This window comes from Sphaeramia orbicularis, chromosome 8 (genome assembly GCF_902148855.1).
Source record: "Sphaeramia orbicularis chromosome 8, fSphaOr1.1, whole genome shotgun sequence".
NCBI classification, from domain to species: domain Eukaryota; kingdom Metazoa; phylum Chordata; class Actinopteri; order Kurtiformes; family Apogonidae; genus Sphaeramia; species Sphaeramia orbicularis.
The window spans coordinates 34504472-34524921 of NC_043964.1; the positions used below are offsets into that span (position 1 = coordinate 34504472).

Here is a 20450-nt window from a genome sequence, read left to right on the forward strand (position 1 = left end):
TCTTCCCTCCCTCCTGTGTATACAAGCCCTGTGTTTTCCCCTGTCCTGTGCCAGTTCGTATTCCTCCTTTTTGGTGTGTCTACTTACCAGCGTTCTTCAGAGCCTGTTTGTTTGCCTGTCTGTTTCTGACCTGGATTGTTCCTCGACTCCTGAGATTTGCCTGACCCCCTGTCTGTACTTCAGCCTGATCAGCCACTCCCGTGTTCGACCTTTTTGCGCGGATTCATGGTACGTGATCCTGCCTTTTCCCCTATGTACTGTTGCCTGTCTGCTAGTCTCCCTGTGTATGACCTGGTCTGTCCCCTGACGCTCTTCTGTTTTCTCCTAGTCGGGTTCCCCTCGTGTGCTCCTGACCCGGGCCGTGGGTTTCCTCCTTTGGATTCAGACGTTGAGACAAATCCAATTAGACCATTCACTGAGGATTTCCCCAAAACCTTTTTATGTGAACTGTATTCCCTGTCTGTGTTTAATAAACACAACTTAATTGTATTTTTGTCTGCTGGTCGTGCTTTTGGGTCCAGATTTCGTACTTCCAGTCCTAACAGAGGGCTTTGGAGTTTTGCATTGACTCCTCCTTTTTGCAGGAAAAAACACTTAAGTGAACTTGTTCTGTGACTAAGATCCATTCATTAATCTTTTCAGTTTTGAAAAAAGCAGAAATATGGTGCATAATATGTACAGGTTTTTTTTTTTTTTTTTAACATGATTTTATTTTATTTTGTTTCTTTGTACTTTTGAATCATTTGGTAACAGCTGTTACTGGTGTTTACTTTGCCATTTTTGAGCTGCAAAAAAAGAGTACCATGTTATTCAAACTGTTACTAGTTATAGGACTAGTTATTTTCTTTTTGATGACATCATTTTCACATAACAAATATATACTGTCTTCATCACATTTCCCAGACTTGAAGCTGAGGTGAAAGCATCAGGCACTCATATTATGATTTATACAGTTCACTTTGTTCATAGTTTCTCTGGTATTGCAGTGGCTGCTGGGTATTTGTGCAGGTCTGTTAGTGTTTGTGTCACTGTGGGTGGGCTGACGTACACAGTAATAAACAGCTGTGTCTTCAGGCTGTAGGTTTTGTGCTGTAATAGTTACTGTTCTGGCAGATGTGTCCCTGCTGAAGCTAAATTTATTTTTAAAAGCATCATTCTGGCGAAGGGTTCCTCCACCCCGCATGTGGAAAATCCAGTCCATTGGTTTTCCTTCATGCTGTCTGATCCAACCTGTTGCATAGCTGTCGTCAGTCAGAGAATAACCAGAGACCTGACAGCTGATGGTCAAAGTCTGTCCAGACTGCAGGACCACTGAGTCTGGCTGGATCAGGTCTATACTGTACACACCTGTGGAAACACAAACCAACATTATCTCCATCATTCATCTGACCGATACATGTTTACCATGTGTTTAGTAAAGTCACAGTTTCTCACAGGATCCAGATGCCAACAGCAGTATCAGAGCTACAGAGAACATGACTGATGATGAAGATGAACTGAAGGGATCTCCTCTGACTGACACAAACACACGTCACTTCCTTATAACTAAAGTACAGTTACACATTTACATAGATGACACATTCTATATTTGCATATTACTGAGCACATACTTAAATGGAAGACACATACACCATTTATTGATGGTCACTTGTATAAAATCTTAAAGCAGTTTGAATTTTATTTAAAAAATATATGCCTTATTCTCATTATTCCTATTGTTCATTAATGTGCTATGTGTGAAGATATCACTGCTGAAAATGTTTTTTTTTTTTTTTTTTTTTTACAATATTATAAGTGGAATTTAAATCCTTTGGTTGAGTAGAGAAAATGTTGAGAAAAATTTACCCAGTTATATTTATTGATTTATTGCTCTGATTTATTATTGTTATTCATTTTATCTGCCTCATACTTTTTTTTTTAATGTATACTCATATATTGTCACTATATTTGTTGGTGAATTAACTGTTGGTCTGAATATATATGGACAGAGACCTAACAAATTTGTTAGAACTGAACTTAAAATGAGAGTATTTTAATACATATTTTTTTATATTATTTGTGTGTTTCCTTTTATGTGACAACTGAATAACCACCCAAATGAAGGTTTTGCTTTTTTGAGTTTTTAATATATTTAGTGTTGGCACATGTTTAAAACCTCAGACATGAAGAGAAACCTTTAGCCTCTGAAGGAAAACAACTTAATGTAAAATATAAGCACAATAATCAACAACTGAATTGTCATTTTTCAATAAACTAAAGATAGGAGTATTGTAGGATTTTGTACAGCCTCTGAAATAATTCCAGTCACTGTGGGTCTCGTGCACAATAATAAACAGCAGAATCTTCAGTTTTCAGACTGTTCATCTGCAGATACAGCTGGTTTCTGCCATTGTCTCTGGAGATGGTGAAACGACCTTGAACAGACTGGGAATAATAAGTAGTGCTGCCACTACCACTACTGATCCAAGCGATCCACTCCAGTCCTTTTCCAGGAGCCTGTCTGATCCAGGCCATCCAGTAGCTGCTGAATGTGAATCCAGATGTTGTACAGGTCAGTCTGTGGGATTCTCCAGGTCTTTTCACTGCAGGTTCAGATTCAGTCAGAGTCTGACCATCAACACCTGTCAATAAAAACAAGAAAATACAATAAGCTGCCAGTATTTGAAGGACAGCCTTTAGTTTATTATAAGCAGATCTGTTCACCTGCCCAGTAGATGGTTAACAGTACCAGTCCTGTCCTGTAGTCCATCATGTTAAACTATGGGTCCACTTCTGTCTGTTTTCTTCTCTGTCGTCACATAAGTAGATGTGGAAGGTGTGAGTTTTGCATTGACTCCTCCTCACAGGCCTGAGAGTTTGAAAGTTCACTTCAGTGTTTAGTGACATCAGCAAAAATGTCTGTAACCAGGTATATATATAAAAAAAAAAAAATTAGAAAGGTTGGAAAACAAATATAGAGCTAATGCATTAAAATAGTGTGTAATATCCCTTTAGGGAACTGGGATGAACGATCAGCCAATCAGACATGATATCCCGCCCTAGTTGCACTCGATTGACAGGTCACGACGCAACTACGAGGGCTGTTCAATAAGTTCATGGCCTCACCCAGAACCGAACAACACTGAATGATAATTTATATTTTATTTTTCAACATAATCTCCATTTACAGCAATGCACTTGGTCCATCGATGTTCAAACATCACTGTCCCATCACGAAAGAATATAACATCCTGTATTATAACAACCAGTATTTCTGGGTGAGGCCATGAACTTATTGAACAGCCCTCATACGTGATCTTGTGTGAGGCAGGGAGATCTGGAAATGGCGACGAGAAAGGAAGAGAGGAAAACTATTGTTAATGTGTTTTAAGTTGATTTGTGGCTGTTTTAAGTGGCAGTTTCTGTCAGCTAACCCAGCGACAGAGAAAGTGGACACAGAAGAAGACGTCGGGGAATCGGAAAACCCCGTCTTTTCACTTCTATTACCTTGGTCAGGTCTAAGGACAGAGTTGGGACCACTTTGAAGATTCTTATCCATTGATGGTGAGCCTCCCGGAGTGATTCATTCGGAACCAGGATCTCCAGCTGGAACCAGGATTTCCCAGTTAGAACCAGAGATTGACTCAGAAGTGCTCCATCTGCTGGTAGGACAGTGCCAGTCGCCAGGACTGTTACACACATTCCTTTTATGAGAGCATCAGGTTTTGAACGTCGCAGGAACATTTTAAAGGAAAGAAACACTTAAAAGACATTGACAAACTCTAAGTGATCACAACAGACATTTCAAGGGAAGACTGACAGACTGACAAACTACAACTTGTTTATTTCAAAGGGCCCATTTTTTATTTTCTTTATTTTTCTTTTATTTTTGTGTTTCTATGTATTTTCTATACAATTGTATACTGACTTGTTGATACGTCAGTAAATGTTACAGATTTTTCAACTTACCTTGCCTTTTTGCATTCATTTATGGTAGTAGTTTATGACACTTGGCTCCTTCCGAACCTAGACTAGAGTTACTTACCCAAGAGTGGGTTACATGTTCTCAGAATTATTTCTTTACATGCACTTTAAAAGTTTCCACATATGCTTTAATTTCAGCATCTATCAAAATCATGGCAACAATAATACAAGACACAGTTGTGTCATGTGACTGAATATGTGTTAAATGGATTCATTACCTCCGCCAAGGAGGTTATGTTTTTGCCAGGGTTTGTTTGTTTGTTTGTCTGTTTGTTTGTTTGTTTGTCTGTCCGTTAGTGTGCAACATAACTCAAAAAGTTATGGACAGATTTGGATGAAATTTTCAGGGTTTGTTGGAAATGGGATAAGGAAGAAATGATTAAATTTTGGTGGTGATCGGGGGTGGGGGGGCCCACGGGGGTGGGGGGGCACTGATCAGCCTTGGCGGAGGTCTGCGCTCTCCGAGTGCTTCTAGTTATTAAATGAATCTGTTCAGCAGGGGTGTGATGGATGACAAGGAAGATTGTGTTTAATTTTTTGGTCTTTTAATGAGAGAAAAAATCTAACAAATAACAGCAATATAAGATGAACAGTTAATATATGAGAGATAAGCAATACAATCATATGTGGAAACATCACTTGTCTGTTACCCGTCAGTGAACAAGACGATCACAAACTCCAGAACACTGTCCCATTGAGGGCAAAGATATGGTAGAGACTAGTGGCGGCTGCTCGTCTTTCAGACAGCGGAAGCTCATTGTCGGCTTACATCAAAACAAAACAAAACAAAAAACAAAACAAAAAAAAAGTCAGGTTATTTAAACATACATTTGGCTCTCCGTTCCTTTTTAAGAAAATGCTCAGTGACCTTATTGTACCAAGTAGGTGTCTTTTCCAGGGACTGGACCAGTGTCCTGTCTGCTTAGATTGCCTTGGCCCATTGTGTTGTGGGTGTAAGACTTCAGCCTTTTTAAACAAGAGATGCTCCTTATACTGCAACCTAGCCGACAGTTTGATTGATTTAACTATCTACAAAACGATATTAAACTCGAACAAGAAATGATTAAATTATGTAACTGAAACAAGAAAACGCTGAAATTATGTTAAATTGAAACAAGGAAGTACAATGAGTGTGTTTTATTTACAGTGCAAGAAATGAACGAGTAATTTTGGAGTGGTTTCTCTCTTGATTTCACAGCAGAATGTGCGGTGGTATTAAACTGAACTGTGTCAGTGAAGGAGGAGATCTGAAAATAGCTGTCAATCAAACGGGATTAAGGCTTTCAACTGATCCTCCAATCAGCACGTGGGATTCAGGTGCCCAGTCCGGCTGAGCTCCGCCCACAGCTCCATTCACCCCCACAGACGCCCGGCGTCCGGGGGCGGGACAACCTCATGGCATTTATCCAATTACCGTCCAGTTTTGAGGTAATGAAAAAAACTGTTCCACTCAGTCCCATTGAAGCCCATAGACGCCCGCAGTCTACGGACAAATGCACTGAGCAGAGATCGAATGAGAAAACAGCGCAACAGGAATGTATGAGAAGTGAACAACATCGCGTCCCTTGATTTGTGATAAAGCTGATTCTGAACGAACTCATCTGTGAGATGAACGTGTTCTAACACATTTGTAGTCAATAAAATGTCAACACAACTGTACATATTTAACCATTTAATTTTCGAAATTTTAGGGGAAGCCGGGCCTCCCTTGCAGTCTATGAGAAATCGCCACTGGTAGAGACACACCTTGTGAAAAATTCAACAATCTGAAAAATAGAAATATAAGCAGACAAACAAACATACTTAGATCCAGACAGACAGACCAATAGACAGACAGATGGACACAAACAGGGAAAAAGTTCTAATCAGTTGTTTGTGTGTCCTCTAGAGTTTAACACCAGGAACTGAAACTGTTTTACTGTAGAAATGACATGAAAAACCCCAAAGGTTTAGGACTGAAACCTTGTCTGTCACTTGTTTCTAACATTAAACAAAACTCAGGACAGGATTATTCAAAGACTGATTATTGATTGATTGATTGACTGATTGATTGATTTATTCATCAGATTGTTGATAGTTTGAAATAAAGTAACATCAAGCTTTTATTTATTTATTTATTTTTTAATTTTACAAAAACATATGCGTTTACAATTTTTAATTTTCCCTGTAATTAGGATTTCATTTCATTCATGTTCTCTACTGTTGACTCTTGGCCTCTGAAAATTTCATTCAGTGATTGTCTCTTCCAAAACTCAGTCCTGCTTCAAGTTTAACTGTAATGTATTAATTTCACAAATACTTCAGGACTGTTTCTGGTGCAATTTCTCTCCTTATCAACATTTGGATTTTGTACATATTCTACACAGTTTATGTACAATTATAAACATTTGTTGTCGACTACAATGGTTTGCTAAAATGAAACATTTAAGGAATCTCTGCTTTACTGACATGTAGGATTTTGTACAGCTGCTTCACTAACTCCAGTCACTGTGGGTGTCGTGCACAATAATAAACAGAAGAATCTTCAGTTTTCAGACTGTTCATCTGCAGATACAGCTGGTTTCTGCTGTTGTCTCTGGAGATGGTGAAACGGCCTTGGACTGACTGGGAATAGTGAGTAGTGCTGCCAGTAGGCTGACTGATAGCAGCGATCCACTCCAGTCCTTTTCCAGGAGCCTGTCTGATCCAGGCCATCCAGTAGCTGCTGAATGTGAATCCAGATGTTGTACAGGTCAGTCTGTGGGATTCTCCAGGTCTTTTCACTGCAGGTCCAGATTCTGTCAGAGTCTGACCATCAACACCTGTGAAGACAAACAAGAAAACAGTCAATGTCTATAAGCTGCTTGTTTTTTGAGCAACAACATTCTCTTCAGACTGGTGAATATCCTGACCTGCCCAGCAGATAGTTAAGAGCAGCAGTCCTGTCCTACAGTCCATCATGTTCAACTGTTCTCTGGTATGAGTCCTGCAGTCAGATAAGTAGAGGGAGAGGGCTTTGGAGTTTTGCATTGACTCCTCCTTTTTGCAGGAAAATAAACTTATGTGAACTTGTTCTGTGATTAAGATCCACTCATTAATCTTTTCAATTTTGAAAAAGCAAAAATATGGTGCATAAAACTCAGCATAGAATTGAGCCGTGGAATATTTTAGGTCTGTTTTCTGTAAACTTAGTGAAGTAGGATTTCTGTTGTTGTCTGTGGAGATGGTGAAACAACTTTGGACTGACTGAGAGTAAATACAAGCACTATCACATCTGTTATTAGTAACTCATTCCAGTCCTTTTCCAGAAGCCTGTCTGATCTGAGTCATCAGGTAGTTTTTAGGATAATGTGAGTCCAGGTCAGTCTGTGGGAGTCTCCTGTTTTTTTTTTTTTCCTTCTGGGTCCAGTTGTGTCAGTCTTACCATCCATGTGTGTGGATGGTTAACAGCAGCAGTCCTGTCCTATAGTCCATCATATTAAACTGTGTGGGAACTGACCTCTGTCATTGTCTCTGCAGGTAGAGGGAGAGGACACCTGAGTTTGAAATTACTCCTCCCATAACCAAATGTATTTATTTAAACATTTTTTTGTTTTGTTTTTGTTTTGTTTTGTTTTGTTTTGTTTTGTTTTGTTTTGTTTTGTTTTGTTTTGTTTTGTTTTCTATTCTTTTCTTTTCTCTTCTCTTGTTCTCTTTTCTTTAATTTAATTTAGTTTTTTTTTTCTTGATTCATTTTATTTTATTTTTGTACTTTTAAAGTCATTATCATTTGGTAACAGCTGTTATTAGTCTTGTCTTTCATTTTTTGAGCTGCAAAAAAAAAAGAACACCATGTTAAAACTGTTGGGAAATGTTTCTGTTTGAATTCCTCAGAGATATAAAGAAAACACATTCAATATTACTTGTCAGTTTTTTAAAGATAAAACAATATAATTCATTTTTTTCTTTTTGATAACATCATTTTCACATTACTAATATATATTGTCTTTATCACATTTCCCTAACTTGAAGCTGAGGTGAAAGCATCATGCACTCATATTAAATGATTTATACAGTTCACATTGTTCATAGTTTCTCTGGTATTGCAGTGGCTGCTGGGTATTTGTGCAGGTCTGTTGGTGTTTGTGTCACTGTGGGGCGACGTACACAGTAATAAACAGCTGTGTCTTCAGGCTGCAGATTTTGTGTTGTAATAGTTACTGTTCTGGCAGATGTGTCCCTGCTGAAGGTAAATTTATTCTTAAAAGCATCATTCTGGGTTAGGCTTCCTCCGCCCCACATGTGGAAAATCCAGTCCATTGGTTTTCCTTCACGCTGTCTGATCCAACCTGTTGCATAGCTGCTGTCAGTCAGAGAATAACCAGAGACCTGACAGCTGATGGTCAAAGTCTGTCCAGACTGCAGGACCACTGAGTCTGGCTGGATCAGGTCTATACTGTACACACCTGTGGAAACACAAACCAACATTATCTCCATCATTCATCTGACCGATACATGTTTACCATGTGTTTAGTAAAGTCACAGTTTCTCACAGGATCCAGATGCCAACAGCAGTATCAGAGCTACAGAGAACATGACTGATGATGAAGATGAACTGAAGGGATCTCCTCTGACTGACACAAACACACGTCACTTCCTTATAACTAAAGTACAGTTACACATTTACATAGATGACACATTCTATATTTGCATATTACTGAACACATACTTAAATGGAAGACACACACACCATTTATTGATGGTCACCTGTATTAAATCTTAAAGCAGTTTGAATTTTATTTAAAAAATATATGCCTTATCCTCATTATTCCTACTGTTCAATAATGTGTTATGTGTGAAGATATCACTGCTGAAAATGTTTTTTTTTTTTTTTTTTTTTACAGTATTATAAGTGGAATTTAAATCCTATGGTTGAATAGAGAAAATGTTGAGAAAAATTTACCCAGTTATATTTATTGATTTATTGCTCTGATTGGCTACTATTATTCATTTTATTTGCCTCATACTTTTTTTTTAATGTATTCTCAGATATTGTCAGTATATTTGTTGGTGAATTAACTGTTGGACTGAATATATATGGACAGAGACCTAACTAATTTGTTAGAACTGAACTTAAAATGAAAGTATTTTAATATATATATATTTTTTTGTATTATCTGTGTGTTTCCTTTTATGTGACAACTGAATAACCACCTTAATTAAGGTTTTGCTTTTTTGAGTTTTTAATATGTTTAGTGTTTGCACATGTTTAAAACCTCAGACATGAAGAGAAACGTTTAGCCTCAAACAACTTAACGTAAAATATAAGCACAATAATCAACAACTGAATTGTCATTTTTCAATAAACTGAAGATAGGAGTACTGTAGGATTTTGTACAGCCTCTGAAATAATTCCAGTCACTGTGTCTCTCGTGCACAATAATAAACAGCAGAATCTTCAGTTTTCAGACTGTTCATCTGCAGATACAGCTGGTTTCTGCCGTTGTCTCTGGAGATGGTGAAACGACCTTGAACAGACTGGGAATAATAAGTAGTGCTGCCACTACCACTACTGATCCTAGCGATCCACTCCAGTCCTTTTCCAGGAGCCTGTCTGATCCAGTTCATCCAGTAGCTGCTGAATGTGAATCCAGATGTTGTACAGGTCAGTCTGTGGGATTCTCCAGGTCTTTTCACTGCAGGTTCAGATTCAGTCAGAGTCTGACCATCAACACCTGTAAATAAAACCAAGAAAATACAATAAGCTGCCAGTATTTGAAGGACAGCCTTTAGTTTATTATAAGCAGATATGTTCACCTGCCCAGTAGATGGTTAACAGTACCAGTCCTGTCCTGTAGTCCATCATGTTAAACTATGGGTCCACTTCTGTCTGTTTTCTTCTCTGTCGTCACATAAGTAGATGTGGAAGGTGTGAGTTTTGCATTGACTCCTCCTCACAGGCCTGAGAGTTTGAAAGTTCACTTCAGTGTTTAGTGACATCAGCAAAAACGTTTCAAGAATAATTGCTTTACATGCATTTTTAAAGTTTCCACATATGCTTTAGTTTCAGCATCCATCAAAACCATATCAACAATAATACAGAAAAAAAATTGTCATGTGAATATGTATTTTGAATATGTATTAAATGGATTCATTATTAAATGAATCTGTTCAGTAGGGGTGTGATGGAGAACAAGAAATATTGTGGTTAATTTTTGGTCTTTTAATAACAGAAAAAATCAAACAAATAACAGCAATATAAGATTAACAGTTAATATATGAAAAATCTGCAATAAAATTAAATGTTGAAACATCACTTGTCTTTTACCCATCAGTGAACAAGATGATCATAAACTACAGAACATTGTCCCATTGAAGGCAAAGATATGGTAGAGACACACCTTATGAAAAACTCAACAACCTGACAAACAGAAATATAAGCAGACAAACAAACATACTTAGATACAGACAGACAGACCAATAGACAGACAGATGGACACAAACAGGGAAAAGGTTCTAATCAGTTGTTTGTGTGTCCTCTAGAGTTTAACACCAGGAACTGAAACTGTTTTACTGTAGAAATGACATGAAAAACCCCAAAGGTTTAGGACTGGAACCTTGTCTGTCACTTGTTTCCAACATTAAACAAACAGAACAGGATCATTCAAAGACTCTTCATTCATTCATTCATTCATTCATTCATTCATTCATCCATCAGATTCTTGATAGTTTGAAATAAACTGAACATAGGGTGCTTTTTTTTTTTTTTTTCATTTTATAAACACATATACCATTTTTGCTTTTCCCTCTTTTTAGGATTTCATTTCATTCATGTTCTCTACTGTTGACTCTTGGCCTCTGAAAATTTTTTTCAGTGATTGTCTCTTCCATAACTCAGTCCTGCTTCAAGTTTAACTGTAATGAATTCATTTCACAAATACTTCAGGACTGTTTCTGGTGCAATTTCTCTCCTTATCAACATCTGGATTTTGTGAATATTCTACACAGTTTATGTACAATTATAAACATATGTTGTCGACTACAATGGTTCGCTAAAATGAAACATCATTTAAGGAATCTCTGCTTTTCTGACATGTAGGATTTTGTACAGCTGCTTTACTAACTCCAGTCACTGTGGGCCTCGTGCACAATAATAAACAGCAGAATCTTCAGTTTTCAGACTGTTCATCTGCAGATACAGCTGGTTTCTGCCGTTGTCTCTGGAGATGGTGAAACAGCCTTGGACTGACTGGGAATAGTAAGTATGGTCACCATTAGGCTGACTGATAGCAGCGACCCACTCCAGTCCTTTTCCAGGAGCCTGTCTGATCCAGGCCATCCAGTAGCTGCTGAATGTGAATCCAGATGTTGTACAGGTGAGTCTGTGGGATTCTCCAGGTCTTTTCACTGCAGGTTCAGATTCAGTCAGAGTCTGACCATCAACACCTGTGAAGGCAAACAAGAAAACAGTCAATGTCTATAAGCTGCTTGTTTTTTGAGCTACAACATTATCTTCAGACTGGTGAATATCTTGACCTGCCCAGCAGATAGTTAAGAGCAGCAGTCCTGTCCTACAGTCCATGTTCAACTGTTCTCTGGTATGAGTCCTGCAGTCAGATAAGTAGAGGTAGAGGGCTTTGGAGTTTTGCATTGACTCCTTCTTTTTGCAGGAAAAAAAAATGAAGTGAACTCATTAATCATTGCAATTTTGAATAAGAAAAAATATGGTGCATGATGTGCTTAAAGTACAATATCAACTTTTCAACATCAAATTATTCTTAACATGATCACTGTGTTTTTTCTCAGTGCAATTAAAGTTTCCTTCGAACGTAAAAAATCCATAACTTAACTGATGCAAAAAATTGTATGTATGTATTGAATATGGTGTACTTAAAGTAGAATATCAACTTTTCAGCATCAAATTATTCGTAACGTGATCACTGTATTTTTTCTCAGTGCAGCTGAAGTTTCCATCAAACATAAAAACAAAACAAAACAAAACATATTTTAACTGATGCAAATGATTGTAATTCTTTCTTTCCATCACATGCAGTGGTTGTCCTTTACTGATGTTGGTGTAATTATCCTCCTCAGTTCTTTTCTGCCCTCTAATGTTTTAAATGGACATCTGCACCTTGTTTTCATTCATTTAATAGAATTAAATTACAGTACAGTAAATAATATAAACTAATTTATCTGTGGTTTTATCCATTGCCTTCTGGGATACAAGTGTGTTGAATGAATGAAAAACAGAAAAAAATAGCTATTTATTTTAAAAATATATTGTCAAGTCTTTCTCTGTATTTTAATCATAATGTCCTATTGATATATTTAGAAGTTGAATTCAAAGTGAATAGACAGAAGCACTGTTCCTGATGAGTCATATGTCAAAATATGGAAACATCGATGCACAACTTAAAGCAAACCCAGAACTTTGTTATAGCAGCTATATAAAATATAAACACTGTATGTGGAACATTTCACTGTACGTCCAGTGTTTAAAGTCTTTTGGTTTAATGTGGTTAAGTTGAGTGACTGAGTAGATGATGTGTGATCTCAATTCAGAGACAAATTTAGAGAAGTACATGCTTTTGGAGAAGGTCCAAGTGTTCTTTGTTGTAATATGATGAATTTATTTTGCTTAGTTTGCTGGGAGGAGGAAATGACAGTTATGATCCATCTGTGAGATTCATGATGTTTTCTTTACTTTTATGTTTAGTCAGAATGAATGAATGATACAGGTGCTATAACATATGTTGTTGACTGGTTTGGTAATGTGAAATATTTTAATCTCTGTATAACTGGCAAGTAGGTTTTTGTACAGCTGATTCATTAACTCCAGTCACTGTGAGCCTCGAGCACAATAATAAACAGCAGAATCTTCAGTTTTCAGACTGTTCATCTGCAGATACAGCTGGTTTCTGCTGTTGTCTCTGGAGATGGTGAAACGACCTTGGACTGACTGGGAATAGTGAGTAGTGCTGCCACCACCAGGACTGATCTCAGCGATCCACTCCAGTCCTTTTCCAGGAGCCTGTCTGATCCAATACATCCAGTAGTCACTGAATGTGAATCCAGATGTTCTACAGGTCAGTCTGTGGGATTCTCCAGGTCTTTTCACTGCAGGTCCAGATTCAGTCAGAGTCTGACCATCAACACCTGTGAAGACAAAAACAGTCAGTGTCTATAAGCTGCTTGTTTTTTGAGCTACAACATTCTCTTCAGACTGGTGAATATCCTGACCTGCCCAGCAGATAGTTAAGAGCAGCAGTCCTGTCCTACAGTCCATCATGTTCAACTGTTCTCTGGTATGAGTCCTGCAGTCAGATAAGTAGAGGTAGAGGGCTTTGGAGTTTTGCATTGACTCCTCCTTTTTGCAGGAAAATAAACTTATGTGAACTTGTTCTGTGATTAAGATCCACTCATTAATCTTTTCAATTTTGAAAAAGCAAAAATATGGTGCATAAAACTCAGCATAGAACTGAGCTGTGGAATATTTTAGGTCTGTTTTTTGTGAACTTAGTGAAGTAGGATTTCTGTTGTTGTCTGTGGAGATGGTGAAACAACTTTGGACTGACTGAGAGTAAATACAAGCACTATCACATCTGTTATTAGTAACTCATTCCAGTCCTTTTCCAGAAGCCTGTCTGATCTGAGTCATCAGGTAGTTTTTAGGATAATGTGAGTCCAGGTCAGTCTGTGGGAGTCTCCTGGTCTTTATTTTTTTTTTTTTTTGTTTGTTTGTTTTTACTTCTGGGTCCAGTTCTGTCATTCTAAACATCCGTGTGTGTGGATGGTTAACAGCAGCAGTCCTGTCCTATAGTCCATCATATTAAACTATGTGTGAACTGACCTCTGTCATTGTCTCTGCAGGTAGAGGGAGAGGACACCTGAGTTTGAAATTACTCCTCCCATAACCAAATGTATTCATTTTTTTTTTTTTTTAATTTTATTTTGTTATATTTTTTTTGTATCTTTTCTTTTCTTTAGTTTAATTTAATTAAATTTTATTTTATTATTGAGTTGAAAAAAACAAGTCCCATGTTCAAACTGTTGGGAAATGTCTCTGTATGAATTCCTCTGAGATATAAAGAAAACACATTCAATATTACATGTCAATTTTTTCAAGATAAAATGATATTCTTAGTTTTTTTCTTTTTGATCACATCATTTTCACATTACTAATATATATTGTCTTTATCACATTTCCCAAACTTGAAGCTGAGGTGAAAGCATCATGCACTCATATTATATGATTTATACAGTTCACATTGTTCATAGTTTCTCTGGTATTGCAGTGGCTGCTGGGTATTTGTGCAGGTCTGTTGGTGTTTGTGTCACTGTGCGGCAACATACACAATAATAAACAGCTGTGTCTTCAGGCTGCAGATTCTGTGCACTTATAGTCGCTCTTCCAGCAGACATGTCTCTGCTGAAGCTGAACTTGTTCTGAAATGCATTGTTTTTATAAAAGCTGCCACTACTTCCTCCCCACTGATGGAAAATCCAGTCCATTGGTTTTCCTTCACGCTGTCTGATCCAACCTGTTGCATAGCTGTTGTCAGTCAGAGAATAACCAGAGACCTGACAGCTGATGGTCAAAGTGTGTCCAGGCTGCAGGACCACTGAGTCTGGCTGGATCAGGTCTATACTGTACACACCTGTGGAAACACAAACCAACATTATCTCCATCATTCATCTGACTGATACATGTTTACCATGTGTTTAGTAAAGTCACAGTTTCTCACAGGATCCAGATGCCAACAGCAGTATCAGAGCTACAGAGAACATGACTGATGATGAAGATGAACTGAAGGGATCTCCTCTGACTGACACAAACACACGTCACTTCATTATAACTAAAGTACAGTTACACATTTACATAGATGACACATTCTATATTTGCATATTACTGAACACATACTTAAATGGAAGACACATACACCATTTATTGATGGTCACTTGTATTAAATCTTAAAGCAGTTTGAATTTTATTTAAAAATATATGCCTTATCCTCATTATTCATACTGTTCATTAATGTGTTATGTGTGAAGATATCGCTGCTGAAAATGTTTTTTTTTTTTTTTTTTTTTTTTTTTTTTTTTTTACAATATTATAAGTGGAATTTAAATCCTATGGTTGAATAGAGAAAATGTTGAGAAAAATTTACCCAGTTATATTTATTGATTTATTGCTCTGATTTACAACTGTTATTCATTTTATCTCCCTCATACTTTTTTTTATGTATTCTCATATGTTGTCACTATATTTGTTGGTGAATTAACTGTTGGTCTGAATATATATGGACAGAGACCTAACTAATTTGTTAGAACTGAACTTAAAATGAAAGTATTTTAATATATATTTTTTGTATTATTTGTGTGTTTCCTTTTATGTGACAACTGAATAACCACCCAAATGAAGGTTTTGCTTTTTTGAGTTTTTAATATGTTTAGTGTTGGCACATGTTTAAAACCTCAGACATGAAGAGAAACTTTTAGCCTCTGAAGGAAAACAACTTAATGTAAAATATAAGCACAATAATCAACAACTGAATTGTCATTTTTCAAGAAACTGAAGATAGGAGTATTGTAGGATTTTGTACAGCCTCTGAAATAACTCCAGTCACTGTGGGTCTCGTGCACAATAATAAACAGCAGAATCTTCAGTTTTCAGACTGTTCATCTGCAGATACAGCTGGTTTCTGCCATTGTCTCTGGAGATGGTGAAACGGCCTTGAAATGACTGGTAATAGTAAGTAGTGCTGCCACTACCACTACTGATATAAGCGATCCACTCCAGTCCTTTTCCAGGAGCCTGTCTGATCCAGTCCATGCTGTAGCTGCTGAATGTGAATCCAGATGTTGTACAGGTCAGTCTGTGGGATTCTCCAGGTCTTTTCACTGCAGGTTCAGATTCAGTCAGAGTCTGACCATCAACACCTGTGAAGACAAAAAAGAAAAAAAAAAAAGTCTATGTCCTGTCCTGTAGTCCATCATGTTAAACTATGGGTCCACTTCTGTCTGTTTTCTTCTCTGTCGTCAGATAAGTAGATGTGGAAGGTGTGAGTTTTGCATTTACTCCTCCTCACAGGCCTGAGAGTTTGAAAGTTCACTTCAGTGTTTAGTGACATCAGCAAAAATGGTCCAGGAAGAATTTCTTTACATGCACTTTAAAAGTTTCCACATATGCTTTATTTTCAGCATCAAATATAAAAACCATGTCAACAATAATACAAGAAACAATTGTGTCATGTGACTGAATATGTATTAAATGGATTCTTTATTAAATAAATCTGTTCAGCAGGGGTGTGATGGATGACAAGGAAGATTGTGTTTAATTTTTGGTCTTGTAATGACAGAAAAAATCAAAGAAATAACAGCAATATAAGATAAACAGCTAATATATGAGAGATAAGCAATACAATCATATGTGGAAACATCACTTGTCTTTTACCCATCAGTGAACAAGACGATCACAAACTACGGAACACTGTCCCATTGAGGGCAAAGTTATGGTAGAGACACACCTTGTGAAAAATTCAACAAGTCGACAAACAGAAATATAACAGACAAACAAACATACTCAGATACAGACAGACTGACCAATAGACAGACAGATGGACACAAACAGGGAAAAGGTTCTAATCAGTTGTTTGTGTGTCCTCTAGAGTTTAACACCAGGAACTGAAACTGTTTTACTGTAGAAATGACATGAAAAACCCCAAAGGTTTAGGACTGAAACCTTGTCTGTCACTTGTTTTTAACATTAAACAAAACTCAGGACAGAATTTTTCAAAGACTGAATTTTTGTTTGTTTGTCTATCTATCTATCTATCTATCTATCTATCTATCTATCTATCTATCTATCTATCTATCTATCTATCTATCTATCTATCTATCTATCTATCTATCTATCTATCTATCTATCTATCTATCTATCTATCTATCTATCTATCTATCTATCTATCTATCTATCTATCTATCTATCTATCTATCTATCTATCTATCTATCTATCTATCTATCTATCTATCAGACTCTTGATAGTTTGAAATAAACTGAACATAAAGCTTTTTCTTTTTTCTCATTCTACAAACACATATACGTTTACAATTATTGATTTTCCTTATAATTAGGATTTCATTTCATTCATGTTCTCTACTGTTGACTCTTGGCCTCTGAAAATTTTATTCAGCGATTGTCTCTTCCATAACTCAGTTCTGCTTGAAGTTTAACTGTAATGTATTATTTTCACAAATACTTCAGGACTGTTTCTGGTGCAATTTCTCTCCTTATCAACATTTGGATTTTGTACATATTCTACACAGTTTATGTACAATTATAAACATATGTTGTCGATTGCAATGGTTCACTAATATGAAACATCATTTAAGGAATCTCTGCTTTACTGACATGTAGGATTTTGTACAGCCTCTGAAATAACTCCAGTCACTGTGGGTGTCGAGCACAATAATAAACAGCAGAATCTTCAGTTTTCAGACTGTTCATCTGCAGATACAGCTGGTTTCTGCCGTTGTCTCTGGAGATGGTGAAACGGCCTTGGACTGACTGGGAATAGTAAGTGGTAGTAGTAGCAATATAAGTGATCCACTCCAGTCCTTTTCCAGGAGCCTGTCTGATCCAGGCCATCCAGTAGCTGCTGAATGTGAATCCAGATGTTGTACAGGTCAGTCTGTGGGATTCTCCAGGTCTTTTTACTGCAGGTCCAGATTCAGTCAGAGTCTGACCATCAACACCTGTGAAGGCAAACAAGAAAACAGTCAGTGTCTATAAGCTGCTTGTTTTTTGAGCTACAACATTCTCTTCAGACTGATGAATATCCTGACCTGCCCAGCAGATAGTTAAGAGCAGCAGTCCTGTCCTACAGTCCATCATGTTCAACTGTTCTCTGGTATGAGTCCTGCAGTCAGATAAGTAGAGGTAGAGGGCTTTGGAGTTTTGCATTGACTCCTCCTTTTTGCAGGAAAATAAACTTATGTGAACTTGTTCTGTGATTAAGATCCACTCATTAATCTTTTCAATTTTGAAAAAGCAAAAATATGGTGCATAAAACTCAGCATAGAATTGAGCTGTGGAATATTTTAGGTCTGTTTTCTGTAAACTTAGTGAAGTAGGATTTCTGTTGTTGTCTGTGGAGATGGTGAAACAACTTTGGACTGACTGAGAGTAAATACAAGCACTATCAGATCTGTTATTAGTAACTCATTCCAGTCCTTTTCCAGAAGCCTGTCTGATCTGAGTCATCAGGTAGTTTTTAGGTTAATGTGAGTCCAGGTCAGTCTGTGGGAGTTTTTTTTTTTTTTTTTTTTTTTCCTCCTGGGTCCAGTTGTGTCAGTCTAACCATCCATGTGTGTGGATGGTTAACAGCAGCAGTCCTGTCCTATAGTCCATCATATTAAACTGTGTGTGAACTGACCTCTGTCATTGTCTCTGCAGGTAGAGGGAGAGGACACCTGAGTTTGAAATCACTCCTCCCATAACTAAATGTATTCATTTAATTTTTTTTTAATTTTGTCATATTGCTTTCTTTTCTTTTCTTTTCTTTTCTTTTCTTTTCTTTTCTTTTCTTTTCTTTTCTTTTCTTTTCTTTTCTTTTCTTTTCTTTTCTTTTCTTTTCTTTTCTTTTCTTTTCTTCAGCTTAATTTAATTTAATTTAATTTAATTTTGTTTTATTTTGATTCATTTTATTTCATTGTATTTTATTTTTTGCACTTTTGAGGTCATTATCATTTGGTAACAGCTGTTACTGGTTTTTGCTTTTCCATTTTTGAGCTGAAAAAAAAAAAAAAACAAGTACCATGTTCAAACTGTTGGGAAATGTTTGTATATGAATTCCTCTGAGACATAAAGAAAACACATTCAATATTACAAGTGTAGCCGGATGACGGTGGAGTGAGTGAACAGACTCAAAAAACAGAATTATAAATTATATTATCTTCCTCTCCGTGTCAAACCAAATTCCTGAACAACCATGCTGATTGGTCCGTCACCAGGTCAGTACTGGGACATCCTTTGCAAATGACATTTACGCAGACAGATGATCTTAAAGAATGAGCCTAATGGACTCGGTTTTGACACTAAGCTGACCTTTTGCCTCTCAACATCTGTGTCCCATTATTCTTGCTTATCCAGAGGTGAAGATGAACCCAGAAACGAACAAAGGACTGAATGATAAAATCCCTATATGTGCCATGTTAATAATGTATTACATTATGTGTTAATGTTGATTAACTCAGCACGTTAACTCTTTTATGCATGTAATACTTAAGCCATTTGCCTGACCTGTGGTTTCACATATGTGTGTCCTGATCATGTTCACGGTAAATTATGTGAAAGTAAGAGTATCACTGCTTATAGCATGTCTGAATAATCATGCTATTATTTTACTGATGCTTAAGTGAGGTTACAGGTGATGTACAAAGTTTAAGGATCTTATTTCAGGATCTTATTTAAGGTTGGGAGAAGTTTTCTTACAAGTCTGCATGAGGTCCTCTCTCCCTCTCCTAAGGGGGGGAGAGAGAGATGATACTCTGAAATATGTAAATGACCGGCAAAAGGAGGCGTTTTCCCGCCGAAAACAGACAAAGAAGGCAACGCCCCAAGGCATCGATAACTCATCTATATGCACGAGGAAGGCGTGGAAAGCTGGTTTTTGGACAAACTATAAAAGTGAATGAAACCAACTTTTCTCCAGAGCTGTTCTATCCTCTAAGCCCTCCAAAGAGCTTTTTCCACCCTGGCTGCTCTCACCTACGCAAAGAGCTTTCTCCACCTCTTCTGAGCTCTCACCTAAGAACAAAGAGCTTTCTCCAAGGAGTCTTGACCATCTCCTTGGCTCTCAGAGCTGTTCCATCTTCTCCTGGCGAGCTTTCCAGAACCAGCTGCCAGAGCCAGCTGTGAACCTCCTCCAGCCAGCAGAACTTCAGAACTCCAGACCTTCAGGCCTCCAGCGCAAGCACGTCGCTTCACAGCCTGTTCCTGCTTCGAACTACGTCAGAAGACTTCATCCATCCGCCGTCAAGGCCGTGCCAGTTGCTGCATCCGCACCGCAACAACTTGTAAGAAAACTTGCTCCTGATTTATCTGAGTTGGTGTTATTCCAAGTTAAGTAGGTTTACCTCAACGTAACCTCACTAACATTATAATATCTTGAATATAGCTATCTGCCAACTTAATCTACATATTCTCCTGTCCATAATCTCCTGCTCCTTTGGTTGTATTTGTCTCTTGTCTTTATGTTATTTGTGTGTCTTAGTTTAGTTAATAAAGTATTTATATGTATATAAGTCCATTGCCTCAGTTGTGCTTTGTGTACTATTATTCACACATGGGTTCACTGTGCAGTCCACGAACTATCAACCTATGCAAGATTTCCAAATTATTGTTTTGAGTTGATTTAAGTTTAAGTTTGGTTATAAATCTATAATTAAATTAATCAATAAATCAACACTCAATTAACAAATAATTTGGTATCCAATTCTTGCTACACAAGTCAATTTTTTCAAGA

At 37.2% G+C, this 20450-nt stretch overlaps 1 protein-coding gene, 1 long non-coding RNA gene and 4 gene segments (V, D, J or C); 1 reads left to right on the plus strand and 5 right to left on the minus strand.

Annotated features, from left to right (window-relative positions):
* LOC115424836 (uncharacterized) overlaps positions 1-20450 on the minus strand; it is a 353136-nt gene that overhangs the window by 65261 nt on the left and 267425 nt on the right. The gene's annotated exons all lie outside the window — the stretch shown is intronic.
* The window catches only part of LOC115423875 (Ig heavy chain V region 914-like), a 243074-nt gene that overhangs the window by 47512 nt on the left and 175112 nt on the right, over positions 1-20450 (minus strand).
* On the plus strand, positions 3-489 carry LOC115423894 (uncharacterized). The gene is made up of 2 exons (XR_003936018.1): positions 3-228; positions 329-489. It is a non-coding gene; the product is annotated as an uncharacterized LOC115423894 (long non-coding RNA).
* LOC115423864 (Ig heavy chain V region 914-like) lies at positions 6433-9820 on the minus strand. The segment is given in 2 exon segments: positions 6433-6764; positions 9739-9820. Coding segments are annotated over 2 exon segments (366 nt in total).
* On the minus strand, positions 12761-13283 carry LOC115423856 (Ig heavy chain V region 6.96-like). The segment is given in 2 exon segments: positions 12761-13080; positions 13165-13283. Coding segments are annotated over 2 exon segments (435 nt in total).
* On the minus strand, positions 17372-17866 carry LOC115423887 (immunoglobulin heavy variable 3-11-like). The segment is given in 2 exon segments: positions 17372-17679; positions 17770-17866. Coding segments are annotated over 2 exon segments (357 nt in total).